The sequence below is a fragment of the Hoplias malabaricus genome, chromosome 1, assembly GCF_029633855.1.
Source record: "Hoplias malabaricus isolate fHopMal1 chromosome 1, fHopMal1.hap1, whole genome shotgun sequence".
NCBI lineage: Eukaryota > Metazoa > Chordata > Actinopteri > Characiformes > Erythrinidae > Hoplias > Hoplias malabaricus.
The window spans coordinates 26,843,930-26,860,095 of NC_089800.1; the positions used below are offsets into that span (position 1 = coordinate 26,843,930).

Sequence of the window (16,166 nt, forward strand, 5' to 3'; positions counted from 1 at the left end):
TCTTGCTCCCTCTCCAGTGGACGCATGGCGATTTACTTTGAAGCCACATTGGCTTTATTGCTGGAGAGTTGCATCACATGAGCCTCAACTGGGGCCAGTCCATCCCAGCTGCACTGTGTCTTTCCCAGGCATCTCCACCTTGATGCAGTGAAGTGCTGGATGGATAATATGAAGAGAAATAATGTTGCAGGTTTCGTGGCAGGTGCCAGTGTCTCCAGTCAACTGAAGCGACTGAGCTGAGGAAGGATCCTGGGGAAATCTCTTAAAACGATCTGTCACAGCTTGATAATGTCTTCTGATTTATTTTGCATGTCTACTGGTTTGTAACAGATGTTGTCCTCAGGGCTGACGTCTAGTGAGAGGGCAGCTGTAAAACACAAACAGGGAGAGAGACATATCTATGCAGTAAACAGTATTTAGTTTAAAATAGCACTACTGTCCCAAACACAAGAAAATACATGTATATGTGATTGCACAGTTCGGCTAAATGTAGCGTTACCGCCACTCAGCCCTGGATTCTGGGGTTGTGAGTTTAAGCCCCACTTTGGGAGACTGTCAGAAATGTAGTTCGCTGTGTCTGCGTAGGTTTTCCTGCAGGTGTTACAGTTGGCTCCAACAATCCAAAAATACATGTGAGTGACTGGGCAAGTGCCTTTGATGACTGGTGCCCTTTTCAGGCTTTGTTCCTGTCTAGCACCCAATGAATATCTGTAGGTTAACCACAGCCCATTAACAAATAAACATAAACAATCATAAATAAAAATACAAAAGCACATTTTGCATAAAACTCGAAGCACTGAGAGCCAGTCAGTGGACTAAGTACTGTGAGCGACGTGTTGGTTTGGGTTGCACAGTCTTCACACTGATTAGAGTAGACAGTCGGTTAAATAATGTGCAAATGAATATTCAAATATGAGTAAATAAAAAAAAACATATATATATATATATATATATATATATATATATATATATATATATATATATATATATATATAAATGGTAAGTAAAATGGCAGTAAAAATGGTGGTGGCTCATTTGCCTTTTGCCTCACAATCTTCTGCCTCTTCTCCCTCTCCTTCCATGTTGTATTTCCATCTGAATTGGAGCCTAATAAGTAGAGACATTTAAGGTGGACCAGCTTAATTCAGATGACAAAAACATAGCAGCTTCATCCTCTTAAAAAATCTGCACTCTCCTCTACTAGCTTCTCCTTATAGCTTCCAGTTATAAAACTCATCACTTATATAACCCTGCTGTTGACATTTAAGGCCTTGCATGGCCTTGCTGCCACCCATCTGTCCCCTCTCCTGCACCCCTATGCCCCTATGTGCAAACTAAGGTTTCAAACTAAGGCCTTCTAGCCATTCCTAAGTTTAGTCTTTTATCTCTGGCCATCAGGTTTTTCAGTGTTACTGCCCCCACACTTTGGATCTACTTACCCGCTTCTATACACTCTTCTTTCTCTCTTTCCATCTTCCGCTCAAATCCTATCTTTTCTCAGAATACTTTCATATTCTCTGATTATTATTTATTAATTTTTTGGGTACTAAATTGTAAAGCATCCTTCGGTATGTGAAAGACACTGTATAAGTTTAACATATTATAGTTATCATTATTAATATTATTATTATTATTATTTTCCACAGCCAAGTTTGGATTTAAGTTGATCAGTCAGTCAGTTTGCCAGTAAGAGAAAAATTCTCTTCTAGTCTGGCCCACTAATTGGCTCATAAATACATGTTTTAATGCAAAAGAAAAATCATGACATCATTTACATTTAAATTATTGGATTACTGTGGACAGTGGAACAGTTCCAAGGTCCTGGGGTCCCAGGTTTGATCCTCACTGTCTGTGTGAGTGTGTGAGTGATGTGGTGATGACCCACCATGGCCCTGATCAGGATGAAACGGTAACAGAGAATGAATGAATGAATAAATCAAAACAAAGATGCTCTAGTTAATTGCATCTGTTGCCATTTTGAAAAATGCTGCTGTTGATTGTGACATCCCAATTAAGGTGGAATTGTTTTTTGTTTTTTTGTATGATATATGCAATTGTCTAATTTTTGAGAAGTATTGATAATATTAGTGACATAATCAGAAAAGTGTGTTATGACTGAATTGATCACATTCATATTAACATGTCATATTGGCCACACTAACCTTCTTCATCACCCTTACTCACTCTAAAGGCATTGGAACCAAGGACGGAACTGCAGAGAAGGACAAAGACTTTCGGGGCAAGGCCCAGAAGCAGGTCCAGTTCAACCCTGGTCAGACCAGCGCCACCTGGAAAGTGCGGATTCTCAATGATAACCTGTACGAGGAGTCTGAAAGCTTTAAAATAGTTCTCTCTGAGCCTGTGATGGGGGCTCTTGAGTTCCCCAATGAGACCACTGTGGAGATAGTGGACCCTGGAGATGGTGAGTAGGCTGAGTGTTTAGATTCAATGCTTTATGTACAAGCTGATCAGTTAATTATCTCCCACTTGTAAACTTGTGTGAGGGTGTACCTGGAATCGAAGTTATAATTAGCTTTCCACTGTCGTGTTTCTAAACCCTTGTCAGGGTCTATTAATGAGCTTGGGTGCAAACTCTAAACAGTGTTGTTTTGTGAACAATTTGTTCCAAAGATAGCCCTAACTAACCCGCCAGTACTTGGCAAAAAGTCTCAGGTTGTGGTCCAACAAAAGTGAATACGGAATGCATAGTAGAAGTTGAGAACAGTGCCCGGCTCTCAACTCAGGGGGAGCAGAGCCTTCAGCTTTTTAATGACCTTCAGCACATTTTAGCCACTCCATTTCTAAATAAATATACCACTGTAAGATCCCATGTTCTCTTAACAACACTTAAGGGATTGAAGACACCAATTTTCCATTTTTAAAAGGGAGTGTGTTATGAATATATCCCTTGTTAAATGCATGTGCACATTAGTTTTGCAGTCTGGAGCCAACCAACCTACAAACTGGGAAATAAAAAAAAAAAACAATTAGTTTTTGAGGGCTGCCAAGAAAGAGAACTGCAAGAAATGAGAGAACTGAGCTGGAACAGCTGAAAAACCAAAGCAGTGCTGCTTGCTTGGGGGTGAGATGTTGTGTGGCTCTTTGTCATTTAAAGGAACAGGTGCTTTTTGGTCCTGTAAAGAACTGTCAAAAATCACCTGCCCATCCTAAGAGTAGCTCTGGGTCCATTAACACTAGCCATGGGAAGGCAATATTATGGTGGTCAGGGTCTAATGGCAGCGCTATTGTGGACTACCAATTGCAGCCATGCTGTTTAGTATTCTCTTCCTCCAATGACGACTGAGCATAACGCTGCATTCCAAACACCATATGCATAAATCATGGGGGGATATTTAGCATAATGTTTCATAACATTCTGCACAAGAAGCTGTGCTGGTGTTAACTGTGGGCCAAGTGCTGTTTTGTTCACTTATGTACGTGAAAATAGCTGCATTACTCCACTGATGTATTTGCAGGAGTCTCACATTGGTTATGCTTGCTGAGTGCCACATTCTTTTGAAGTCCTGTAAACAGTGCTTCCTCGGGGAGGACAATAAAAGCACCATTGTAAAGCCTCATTCCTCAAGACGATAAAGAAATGCTCCTCATCTTTGCCTCCAGTTGTGGAGATTCTTTTATTTAAAACAGGCACAGAAAGAGTTTAGAATGCATCAGTAGTGCTTACACAAAAACAGAACAATAAAACACACAGAGTATAGAAACATGTGATAATAAATGAAAAGTTCTGGATGTATTTGAAAAATATGATTTTAAAGTGCATATAAACACACACACACACACACAAATATATATATATATATATATATATATATATATATATATATATACATATATATATATATGTGTGTGTGTGTGTGTGTGTATTCTGTATTTATTCTAGGCACCACAAAGACATTTTCAAAATCTTGAACAAAGGCCACGTGTGCCCTCACACACACACACACACACACACACACACACCTAGCAAAGACTGATTACTAGGATGCTTGCTGAATGACAGTTTATTCTCAAACCATCTTTCAAAGTGTTTCTGTGCTGCACCTGACAGAATGTTAACTCTATGTGGTCTGTCTTCTAAAGTTCTCCTTTAAAGAAATACTAGGTAGTATTTTTACCTTAAAACATTCATTCATTCATTCATTATCTGTAACCGCTTATCCAATTCAGGATCGCTGTGGGTCCAGAGCCTACCTGGAATCATTGGGCGCAAGGCAGGGATACTCCCTGGAGGGGGCGCCAGTCCTTCACAGGGCAACACAGACACACACACATTCACACCTACGGACACTTTTGAGTCGCCAATCCACCTACCAACGTGTGTTTTTGGACTGTGGGTGGAAACCGGAGCACCCGGAGGAAACCCACACGGACAGAGGGAGAACACACCAACTCCTCACAGACAGTCACCCGGAGCAGGAAACCTGCGCCACCGTGCCGCCCTACCTTAAAACAACAGTTTCAAAATCCTGGTGATGCTTCCCTGAGCTGTAACAGGGAGAATAGAGACTGTTATTGCTACTCCAGGCTCAGCACTGCAAAGATTGTACTATGTAACTCTTGGAGGAGGGCAGGAAACACCCCTCCCCATCCCTTTGATTTCCAGGGAGCCCAGGAGCAAAACAAAAAAAACCTTGTGTTCAATCTCAATGTGTTTCTTAACGAACTGTTCTGAAAGTTCTCAGCTCACTCTGTGATGAGGCCCTGTAAAACATAACTTTACTCTATGAGTCAACTATTATCTACTATTTTTTGTCTATTAGTCAACAATTCCAAACAAATATGTAGACACAGCAACTGTACACTCTGCAACAGGTCATATGTGACTGGAAACATATGATAAGCCAAGCTTAAGAATCATAAAAAAAATACAGTGATTAAATAGATGCTCTTTTGTAAATTTGCGACAGGTGGATCCACAGAGAAAGCACAGATATCATCAGCATATATAAACAATCATCCAGATGATCTCCAATATTATGCGTATATGGGAAAATAGGAATGGTCCTAAATCAGAACCCTGTTGTACTCCTTTAGTAATATATATAATGCTTATTTTATTTCTAAATATGTGAGTAAATCTTATATAGGTCATCTGTGTGCTTTTAATTTTTATTATTCTTTTATTTTTTGTCTTATTATTACTGTTATATGTTCTGACAATGCCTTTACAAGAAAAACAATTATCTTGAATTAATGAAGAAAAGGAACTTTTCAAACCTTGTACAAAAATCGTGTGTATCAATTAGGAAAGTGTTCATCAGTGAATAAGAACATATTTACAATAAATACAAGAGATGAATCAGTATAAATATATAAATAAGTGTTCAGAAATATGTATTTTGGTACAGAATATATGATGAACAACAATGTTGCCTTCTATTATTAGAGGACCGATTCGAGTTTATTATTAGAGTACATGAGTTGGATGATTAGTTCTGGATCTCAGACGCACTCCAAATCATCCCAAAGGAATTGGATGTATCCCCATCCTTCCAATGTTCCACACCCCAATGCTGGGACTTTACATCGCTCTAGGCAGAGATTGAATTAGTCAGGAAGGAAAAAGAAATGCCCCATTTAGGATGTTTTATGTTTATCTCAGGCCAGCACCCCTGAAATGTAAGTCTTCACAAAAATCTATTTACTATGGAGTACATGCAAAGGTTATAAACACAAAACATCAGGAATCCAAACATATTCTAACCTGTGAAATTTCACTATAGCCTTTAACTCCTCTCCTTTGCCCAAAGCAAGGAGCTGAATTAACATCACACTCAGTATTTCTGGCTTTTGTAGCTCATTCCAAAACCCTGTACCTCCAGGAGGAGAACTGTTAGCTTTCGATTGCCCTTTGCTACATGTTTACAGGTTTGAAAAGCACTGGGAGATTCAGAATCTCAGGGCAGTAGTTTCTAACATTAAACACAGTGCTGTTGTTTTTATAGCTCCCACTCAGAGTGATGTGTTTAAATGCTTTCCCCACAGCTTTGGGCTAAGAGTGTAATATTGTGGGTTCATTTTCTCTCTCTCCAGAGTCAACTGTGTTCATCCCCTCAGCTGCGTACTCCATCGAGGAGGACATTGGAGAGCTGCTGATCCCTGTTCACAGATCAGGAGACGTCAGTCAGGAGCTAATGGTCATCTGTTTCACGCAGCAAGGTATGACACTGCTCAAGTGACCCAGCCAAGTGTAGCACCACAAGGTTTCATATGAACAAAAGATGAAGCAGAAGATGTCAGATTAGTCTCAAAATAATGACTTATTTTCTTATTTTCCCTGGATCAACATATGTCTGTGGCATTTTTTCATCTCCAATTACAGTAGTGCTGTTCAACAGGATTCCAATCAGTTTGAATCACTCATGGATTCAAAAACTAATAGAATAAGAATGTTTTTATATTTTTATGTAATTAGACTCTTTCTGCTTAGTGAGTAAATATTGACATTTGATGTTTTTCATTTATTCATACAATCTCAGAAAAAAAGGTATGGTAGAAGTGCATTATTAGTCACTAAAGGAACAAACAGTCTAAGTGTACCTTTAAAGGCACAACAGTGTTTAAAGGTCCTGCTGTGTTCCCTAAAGGTACATTACATTCTTTTTTCCAGAAGGAGAGGGGGATATCTGTTAGTTTACATTATAGAACTGTGTCAAAAAAACATAATAAAAGTCTACTAAAATAAAATAAGGTAAAATTATGTTCCCTAATTAAAGGTACAAATATGTACGATTGAGGGTACCACCACAGTGACAGCAAAAGTTACCACCACAGTGACACATTTTTTTTGACAGTGTACATACATCCATTCGGTCATTAATTAATTCGCCATTTGTCTCCTAACACTGCATTAACTATGAAACAGTGCAATAAAAGGATGGTTGAGGCATAACCAGAGACTGAACTCCTGATCCTGGTGGTTTGCTGGTTACATCTTTAGGGAGCCCGTGAATTACACTTTTAAAGAAGGTTGCAGTTTTCTGCTGTTCCCAGTGTTTTCACTGAGTTCCAAATATTAGATGAAATGTTAATTTACACCTTATTACTAACCTTTGGGAAAACAGGGCTGAACATTGGCAGTATTTCTGGATGATATTCAATAAAAATGTGAAGATTTATTCAGAGATAAGACAACACTAACACTTTTTTCAGCCAAGGGTGATAACAAACACACACACACACACACTTGTGCACTTACACCTGCATGCTTGCATGCACATACATCTACACAAATATACACATAAACACACACGCACACACACGCATGCACACACACATGCACTGAAACGTGCAACCTTGCGCACACACACCTCTAATCTGCCAGTGAGTGATATTGATCGAGTGATAGTGGAAGAGATGACAATTTTCAGAGAACTGCAGGCTTCAGAATCACTTCTGCAGTTGTTTGCTACACAATTATGAGAGAGAGAGAGAGAGAGAGAGAGAGAGAGAGAGAGAGAGAGATGGATCAATCCATATTGTAAGATATGTGAGAGATTATTACATTTTTTTCACACTTTTTCCCTTTTTTGAGAATGAACCAAAGAAAGCAAGAGAGAGAGAGAGAAAGAGCATGAGCTAGACGGAGAGAAAATAAGAGAGATGGAACTGCAGTCTCTGGAGAAATGGAGCACTTCTCTCCATTCTCTCCATTTCCACTAGGATGCTCCCTCTGTTCATGGTTCTAGAGTATTCTCTCCATTTATTCTAGATCACTGTTTACTGTTCACACTGTTCTGGAGTATTCTCCCCATTTATTCTAGATCAATGTCTATTCACACTGTTATAGAGTGCTGTCTCCATTTAGTCTAGAAATCCGTCTCATTTTCACACCATTCTAGAGTATTCTCTTCATTTACTGAATGCATTTCTTTATTCACACTGTTCTAAACTGTTCTCTCTGTTTACTCAAGAATGCTGCCCCCTATTCACATGTATCTACAATGTTCTCTCTTGTTCACACTGCTTCCATTTTAAAGCTGGAACAGTATGAATCCACTTACTATTGTTTGAATATAGTGTTCTGAGGGTTAATTCGGCGTTATCCTAAGGTGGAAACTGCTCTAAGTTTATAACCATCTTCAAATTTAAGCTGGAACTGAACTAGTACCACCCCTTAAACTCTAGAACCATGCACATAAACCACCCTCTCTATCTCTAACCTAAACCCTCCAGCAGGCACAGCAACTGGCACTGTCCCCACCACTGTCCTGTCCTATTCTGACTACATCTCCCGGCCAGAGGAGCACAGCAGTGTCCTGAGGTTTGACCGGGATGAGACGGAGAAGACGTGCCGTGTGGTGGTGATAGACGACTCTCTGTATGAGGCTGAGGAAAGTTTTAACGTCTCCCTCAGCATGCCCATGGGTGGCCGACTGGGTCAGTTCCCCAGCACCAGGGTGACCATCCTGCCCGACTCGGACGACGGTAAGAAGTGAATGTAAAATTGACCTCAGATGTAGTGAAGCCTTCTACTTTAATTTTGCACTGGAGGGCCGTGACACAGACATGTCTAATCAATCAGCACTGGGATCGGTTCATTAGATTTGACATCAGAAACCCTGTCAGTTTTAATCTATGTTTTTTGAGACTGGAACACAGCTGTTTCAAAGCAGAGATGCTCATTCATGGCTTTGATGGCTTAGTTCACTCATGATACCACTCATGTCTCATTTCATCCAACGTATTCCATCAATTTCCAAGTATTCCATCATTTCCCAAGCCGTGTCTAAAAGACATCTGTTGTACCTGGAAGACTGTGCTAAATATGACAACTCCTTTTTAATTGCTGTCTACGCTCTTGTTAAGTTCCTCTCTGTACTTGGCCATTCCCTTTAGACCACGGGGAGGTTCTTGATGTCAAAACAAGTCTTTCCGTCATTTCTTATCATGCTCGGCAGCTATTTGAGAAGCTGTTGGAGGCTTTGTTTGAGCGCAGCGCGGGAATATGAAGGAGAGATTACGCGGAATGTTTAATTTAAATTCATGGAATTTATTGAACACCACTGCAAACCTTGAAACGATTTTCCACCCATAATTCATCAAGCGTGAAAGCAAAGAATAGGAGACACACACCTGAGGCGAGGGCGAAGAGATTATTCGCCAATAGAACAGCAGTTGTTATTTCAAAAATGGTGTGTTTTTTGGGGTGTTTTGATGTGCGAGCGAGCGGCGAGCAGCATGTGATCCTTTGGAGGCTAAACATGCTTCGCTTCAATGATCAGCAGCTGTTAAGTTGTTTTATTTTTTTTGTTGTGTTTTGTTGTGCTTTTGTTTACTGTTGATTCTTCTCTCTTTTATAAGGAGAACACGAGGAGCTAAGGACACAGTTTAGAAGCGGTTTGAGGGTTAATTGATGTGAAAAATTCAAAGCCTGACCTTCATCTCAATGCTGGATGTCTAGTTACATTTTGTGTTTGGTTAACACTAGGCACAATCCTCTTTTTTTATTCTTAATAACAGTTCGGTACACAGGGCAATTCAATGATGGTCTTGTGTGTGTTGCACTAAACACAGCCCCAACACACTGTCCACTCTGTGAGACACTCCTCCTTCGTTGGTCCACCTTCTAGATGTAAAGTCAGAGATAGTAGCTCGTATGTCACTGAACAGTTTCTGTTGGTCGTCCTGTAGTCCTTTCATCAGTGGACATTGGTGACAGGATACTTTTGGTTGGTGGACTATTCTCAGTCCAGCAGTGACACTGAAGGGTTTAAAACTCCAGTGATTAAAATATACTTAAATCAACTTTTACCTAAGGATTAGAAAAGCATTTTAATGTTTTGTGAGTGTAATTTCAAAGCATTTCATAGGCGCTATAATGGGAATGTGCTACAGTCCTGATATTTTTTCTCTTGGCATAGAGTACAGAACTTACCATCTGGTGTAGGTTCTGTAAACTCCAAAGAACTGATTGTTAAATGTTTCTCTGTGGAACCAAACGTGGTTCTTCTGTGGTTTCTATGGCTTCTTTGGCTGCACCAAACAGCAGTGAGTGAACATAGAAATGAAGGTTGATGCTCAAGTTAAGGTGAGATTGCAGTTAAAATGGGATCAAAGCACCAGGAAATAGTCATTTAACCAAGGAGGAGAATAGTGTGTGTGTGTATGTGTGTGTCTGCCTTTAAGGGCTTCCTTATCGTCCATCTCCAGGCATAGTTACGGGGGCTGTTCTCTATCATATCTCCCACATGGTGCCTCTTTTGTTCACCAACACCTCTGGGCCTCCATTGCACCCCCCGCAACCCCCACCCCCAGCTCCTGTCTAACGTGACTTTCTCTAGAGACATGCCCTATCCAGTGCAGACCACATCCAAAGCAGGTGAAAAGACCTTGCAAAAAAGTGCTGAAACCTCATCTTTCCTCTTTGGAGAGAGATAATTGGGGTGACTACATCTTCATCTTATTTCCCCCAGAGCAAATAAACACAGAAGTGCTAGGTTAAAGGCCTACTCCAGCATTTATAAACCTAATCTCTGTTTACTGCATCTCCATCACACCACTGTTTACCACAGTTATTGATTCCTGTCTTTTTCGCTGTACTTAGAAAAGAAATGAAAACCGTGTAGAGTGCAAGGCATTGGGCAGGCACTGAAATCCATTAATAAACATTGGAAATGCATCAATATATACCGCAAATCCAGTTTTCTCTCTAACACTACATCTCTTTGGGTGAGAAAGAAACAAGGTCTTACCATCACTGAACTTGTGAAGTTTTATCCAGCATTTTCTGTGAGGTTCTAAGGCTTTATTCATCTGTGAAAGCACACGGTCTGAAACATAACTCAACGTCAGTATCTGTAATATACCAGTTCAGATTCATCCCTGAAAGAAAGAATAATAAACATTCACAATCTTGTTTGCAAAGAGCTTTGAAGAATTCTCATAATTGTTCTCAAGCTTCAGTAAGGTTTGTACATATTGGTTAATATAAACACACATTTCCTTTCAAATAGGTTCACAACTCTGCTACAGCTCATAATAGCAATTTTTTGTGGTTGATATATTGTCCCAGGAATAATTGCGATTCATTATTTTACTGTCTTTTTAAGGTTTTTTTTTGGCACTGATATTAAAATATCATAAAGGTAAAATAATGAAGTTACGCCTCTTTAAAAAGCAGTGTAATTAAAAAAAAACTTGCTTATAATATTCAGACATAGAATTTAGAGCATAAAAAATGTTTAAATATCCTAAATAAATATAACATAAATCACATAAAACCACTGTTGTCAAACAAATCATACAATATTGGTCACATTCATTCTTATATGAACTAACACAGAAGTAAAACAATGGGTGATATTGAGGTTAGCAAAAAAAAAATGATTTGCGCTAATGTCCATATATTTTATAATAAGTAGGTCACCTTGCATTTATAGCCCACTGCAATGAGAATTAATTAAAAGTTCCTGAACATTTAAAAGAAATTTTAAGCATTCGTGATTTCAAAATCATAAACATCATGTGCTCATGAATGAACCAGGAATATTTTTTTTCTCTTTTATCCTGACGAAGGGAGACAAAATACAGGTTTAAACCCTGCCAGCTTTTCTGGTATAATCTGATAGTCAAATAAAGATGGAAATTAAAGTGTTATTGGTGTAAAAACAGAAGTTTTCTTAGAAGAACTTTCCTTGTCAGTGAGGTGTGTTTTTCCAATAAAATAATAATCACATGGCTGTGCTGGGGATGTTGCAAGTGTGTCGTCAACTGTTCTGGTTCTGCTGCTGTAACCTAAACCAGTGTGTGTCTGAAGGAGTCCAGACTGCTTGGTCAATCTGGGGGATTTGTTGCGCTGATGCAGCTGTTGCACTGGCTGGGGTTCTGTCTAAGGGTCTTTATGAGGGTGGGCTTTAGAAAACTCTGCTCAAGCCTCTGTGGAATGTCAGAATTGTAAGAAAACGAAACCCTGACAGAAGGCATTGGGTCAGTTCACAGATCCAGTGGCTTTGAGGGTCAGCCTTTTTAGATGGACGACTATTAGTGAGGATTATCGCTTTTGGAATTGTTGTTGAACATTTTGTCTAATGCTTTTGACCATGGACTCTCCAGCCTGGGTTTGTAATTGGCTGGTTTAGAATAGAAATAAGGGTACTGCGCTTTTTGTTTTTTTCCCTAGGAATAACCAATGGAACAGCAGTGGCCCTGAGATTCTGAAATGCAATAAATTCACTTTTCATTTCAGTTTTAAAATAGCAGTGTGGCAGTGTGGAGACTGGGTGGATGGAATCAGTGCTATATTTAAAAATATAAAACTGTAGTGGAATAGGGTACAGTTATCTTCCTATAGTACAGATAATGAAGGCAAACCTTTGTGGAAACCACCCAGGTGGTCATTTAGCATTGTTTTAATAGCTTAAACATTTTGTTTACACTATATCTAACCATATCTTATCAAAATGTATGAGTATTACAGTTTGTTAAGTTTATGGAGAAAACAAGTAAGGGACCAGGCTTATTGAAAGTTGTTTTACAGTATTTACCAGCAATAACATCTTAAATATGAGTACACCCACTGCTAAAAGCCACACCCCAGATATTCATGACATTGGTACATTTTGATTAATTAGGCTTAAGTTCGCGTTTAGTGTTAGGGTAAGGGTGATTTCACATGTGCTGTAGGTGTCAAAAATTTATTTGTAAAACAATGAAGGGTGAGCTATGGTTAGTACACATTGTACAAACCCTGGCAATGGTCTATAGCCAAATATGTATTAATTTATGTTGAGACCTGGCTGGTTTTGCCTTATTTTGATTACAGATCAATTTCATGATCAAGCACTGCATTCCCAAAAACATCCTGTTAAATCCTCCATTGCAGGGCATCACACACTCACCCAGTCACTCACACATACCAAGATGTGTTTTTGGTTTGTTGGAGGAATCTAGAGCCCCAGTAGGAAACCCACACAGACACAGGGAGTACACATCATGCTTCTCACAAACAGCAATCCTTGGTGGGGTTTGGACACAGAGCCCTGGAGCTGTGTGTCAGTGACACTCCCTGTAGCGCCACCTTGCAACCATCCCAGGTATTGTGCACTGTGCTATAGCAACCTATAACTGCATTGATTGACTTTTGATGACAATTTATTATAGCTTTGAGATGAACCATGTTTGTGTTGCCTTATATGATCATCGTGAACATGGCTCATGGGTTTGAGTCTGAGTTTGAGTTTGAAGAGTCCCCAAACTTCCCTTCTTCCAGATAAACGACAGAATTAGCAAAAGGTTTTAGGCTCTTATCAGGGAGAGTGCCATCCTTGAAGCCGTGCTGGAGGTACTAAATGACAGTCGGAAGCCTCTTAGGCGTATCAGCCACGTCCTGATCCTGTCTCATACGCATGACTTTGTCTGGAATGAATACACAGGGCGTGGAACAGCAAGGCTTTTGTAGAAAGCACTCTTTGTGTGCGTTTCTTATTGTTATCTTGTTTTTCCAATCTCGACTCCTGGCTGGTGTGAAAACTTGTGGTGCTAGGGAGAAAAACAAGAGTGAGAGAGAGACAGAAAAATTGTGTGTATGAGAGAGATAGAGAGACAGAGAGATGGAGAGAAACATGGCCCGGAGCTACTGTCTGACAGCAACTCTCCTTCAGCTCCGCCGACCAGGCATGCACCTGAAACCCGATCGACTGTTTTTAAGCATCCAGACGCACGTCAGCTTATTGGGACGCCACTTCCCAGGAGCAGCTCTCATCAGCCGAGGCGTCCAGTGCTTATGGTGACAATGTACACTGCTGAAAGTACGTGGCTGAGGCTCTGAGTAACGCAGTGACTTGTCAGCAGAGTTATTTTCCTTATAACGTCAAGTAGGCACTGACATCAGTTTTCTATTTTCCAGCCACCATCAAAAATCTGGTTCTCTTTCCAGTGGGGTTTAGACCTCAGCAGTGCTGTTACGGCAGGTACTGTCTTCATTAAACTCTAAGGCTTTCAGGGCAATCTACAGCCAGGTTGTACTTCTGAAAAGATTAATGTAGGCATATATGCTAATGCACTATAAGTAGTCTAATCAAGGACTATCCTTGTTAGTTTACCAGGTGTTAGTCATTCATTCCTTTATTTTCAGGTGTGTGGTGGTGTGTAGTGTGGTATAGTGTTGTGTAGCGTTGTTATGTAATGTGGTAAAGTGTGTTGTGTTGTGTAGTGTGGTGTTGTTCTGTTGCGTAGTGTGGTGTTGTATCCTGTGGTGTAGTGTGAGATGATTTTGTGTTGTTGTGTAGTGTGATGTGTTTTGGTGTGGTGTTGTATCCTGTGGTGTAGTGTAATATGATTTTGTGTTGTTGTGTACTGTGATGTGTTTTGGTGTGATGTTGTATCCTGTGGTGTAGTGTGAATTGGTTTTGTATTGTTGTGTAGAGTGGGATGTTTTGGTGTTGTGTTGTATCCTGTGGTGTAGTGTGAATTGGTTTTGTATTGTTGTGTAGAGTGGTGTGTTTTGGTGTTGTGTTGTATCCTGTGGTTGTTGTGTTGTTATGTATTTTGGTGTTGTGTTGTGTGGTTATATGGTGTTGTGTTGTGGTGTATGGTTGTGTTGTATGGTGTGCTGTGGAGTTGTGTTGTTATGTGGTATGGTGTTGTGTGCTGTTGGTTTGTTGTGTAAAAATGTGTGGATGTGGTGTTCTTATGTAGAGAGGTGAGGTGTGTTTTGTTGTAATGTAGTTTGTTGTAGTGTTGTGTTGTTATGTAGTTTTGTGAGGTGTGTTGTGTTGTTATATGGTGTGGTGATTGGTTGTTTTGTATAGTGGTGATGTGAGTGTATAGGAGTTCTGAGTATGTTGTGGTGTTGTGTTGTTATGTAGTTTGGTGAGGTGTTGTGTTTTGTTATATGGAGTGGTATGGTGTTGGTACTTTGTGTAGAGTGTTGTGGTGTGTTGTTGTGTAGCATGCTGAGTTGTGTTGTTATGTGGTATGGTGTTGTGTGGTGACGGTTTGTGTGTAAAATGGTGAGATGTGTCGTGACGTTGTATAGAGTGTGGTGAGGTGTGTTTTGTTGTTATATGGTGTGGTGTAGTGTGTTGGTTTGTTGTGTAGAATGGTGTGGTGTGATGTAGTGTGGTGTTGTGGTGTGTTGTTATGTAGTGTGGTGAGGTGTGTTGTGTAGTTGTGTTATATTGTTTGATGTGGTGTTAGTTTTTTTTGTGTAGAATGGTGTTGTGAGGTATGTTGTGTTGTTATATGGTGTGGTGTAATGTTGGTTTGTTGTGTAGAATGGTGTTGTGAGGTATGTTGTGTTGTTATACGGTGGGGTGTTTGATTGTTGTATAGAATGGTGTGGTGTGGTGTTGTGGTGTGCTGTTATGTAGTGTGGTGAGGTGTGTTTTGTAGTTGTGTTATATTGTTTGATGTGGTGTTTTTTTTTTGTGTAGAATAGTGTTGTGAGGTATGTTGTGTTGTTATATGGTGTTGTGTTTGATTGTTGTATAGAATGGTGTATTGTGTTGTAGTTGTGTTAACTGGGGTTTGATTCCTAATCATGGCAGCCACACTGCTCCATACTAATAACAGTCCTTGGGCAAGATGTCTAATGCTGCATTTCTCTAGGTGTTATATAGTATAGGTGCCATTACTTATAATTTATGCAAAAATCATTCATACACCAGATATGGCTCCTCCAAAATGTATGAAATATAAATAATGATTATACCTCTCCCACACATTTCCTTGGAGTATCAGTGAAACCTTCAGCTAACACAAAGTCTAAGGCTGATTACTTGCATTCAGTGGATAATCAAGCAGAACTTATGGGAGCAAAGAAAGGCAGCTACACTTGATCAATCCCCTGGTGTCTGTTACCCTTGTAATGCACCGAGTAAAATATAAAAGGCTACAAGCTGGCATCTGGATAGAACTATAAATAAAGTTACACGGTGCTTGGCGTATACATATCCAGATTTGATGGGAGTGTAAAACAGCTTTATTTCTGCCTGGTCCACATTTCACTGTCGTAAAAGTGAGTGAAGTGAAGAGGAGGGTGTTTTCCAGCATCTGCTCCTGTCAATAAGGCCTTGCTGTCTGTCAGTCAGTGTGTGGAGGGCTTTTTTAGTAACTGTACCAGGTCCTACACTATTGTTCAACACAGCCTTCCTACTAAGACAAGTTAAGTCACTTAGAAGGAACTGCCAATACATTTATTGTTA

The 16,166-nt window shown here is 39.8% G+C and overlaps 1 protein-coding gene across 1 annotated transcript in view; it reads left to right on the forward strand.

Annotated features, from left to right (window-relative positions):
• The window catches only part of frem2b (FRAS1 related extracellular matrix 2b), a 92,334-nt gene that overhangs the window by 50,080 nt on the left and 26,088 nt on the right, over positions 1-16,166 (forward strand). The window contains exons 5-7 of the mRNA XM_066677534.1: positions 2,192-2,422; positions 6,055-6,180; positions 8,200-8,448. Coding sequence (XP_066533631.1) covers positions 2,192-2,422; positions 6,055-6,180; positions 8,200-8,448 — 606 coding nt within the window. The remainder of the gene's footprint in view (positions 1-2,191; positions 2,423-6,054; positions 6,181-8,199; positions 8,449-16,166) is intronic.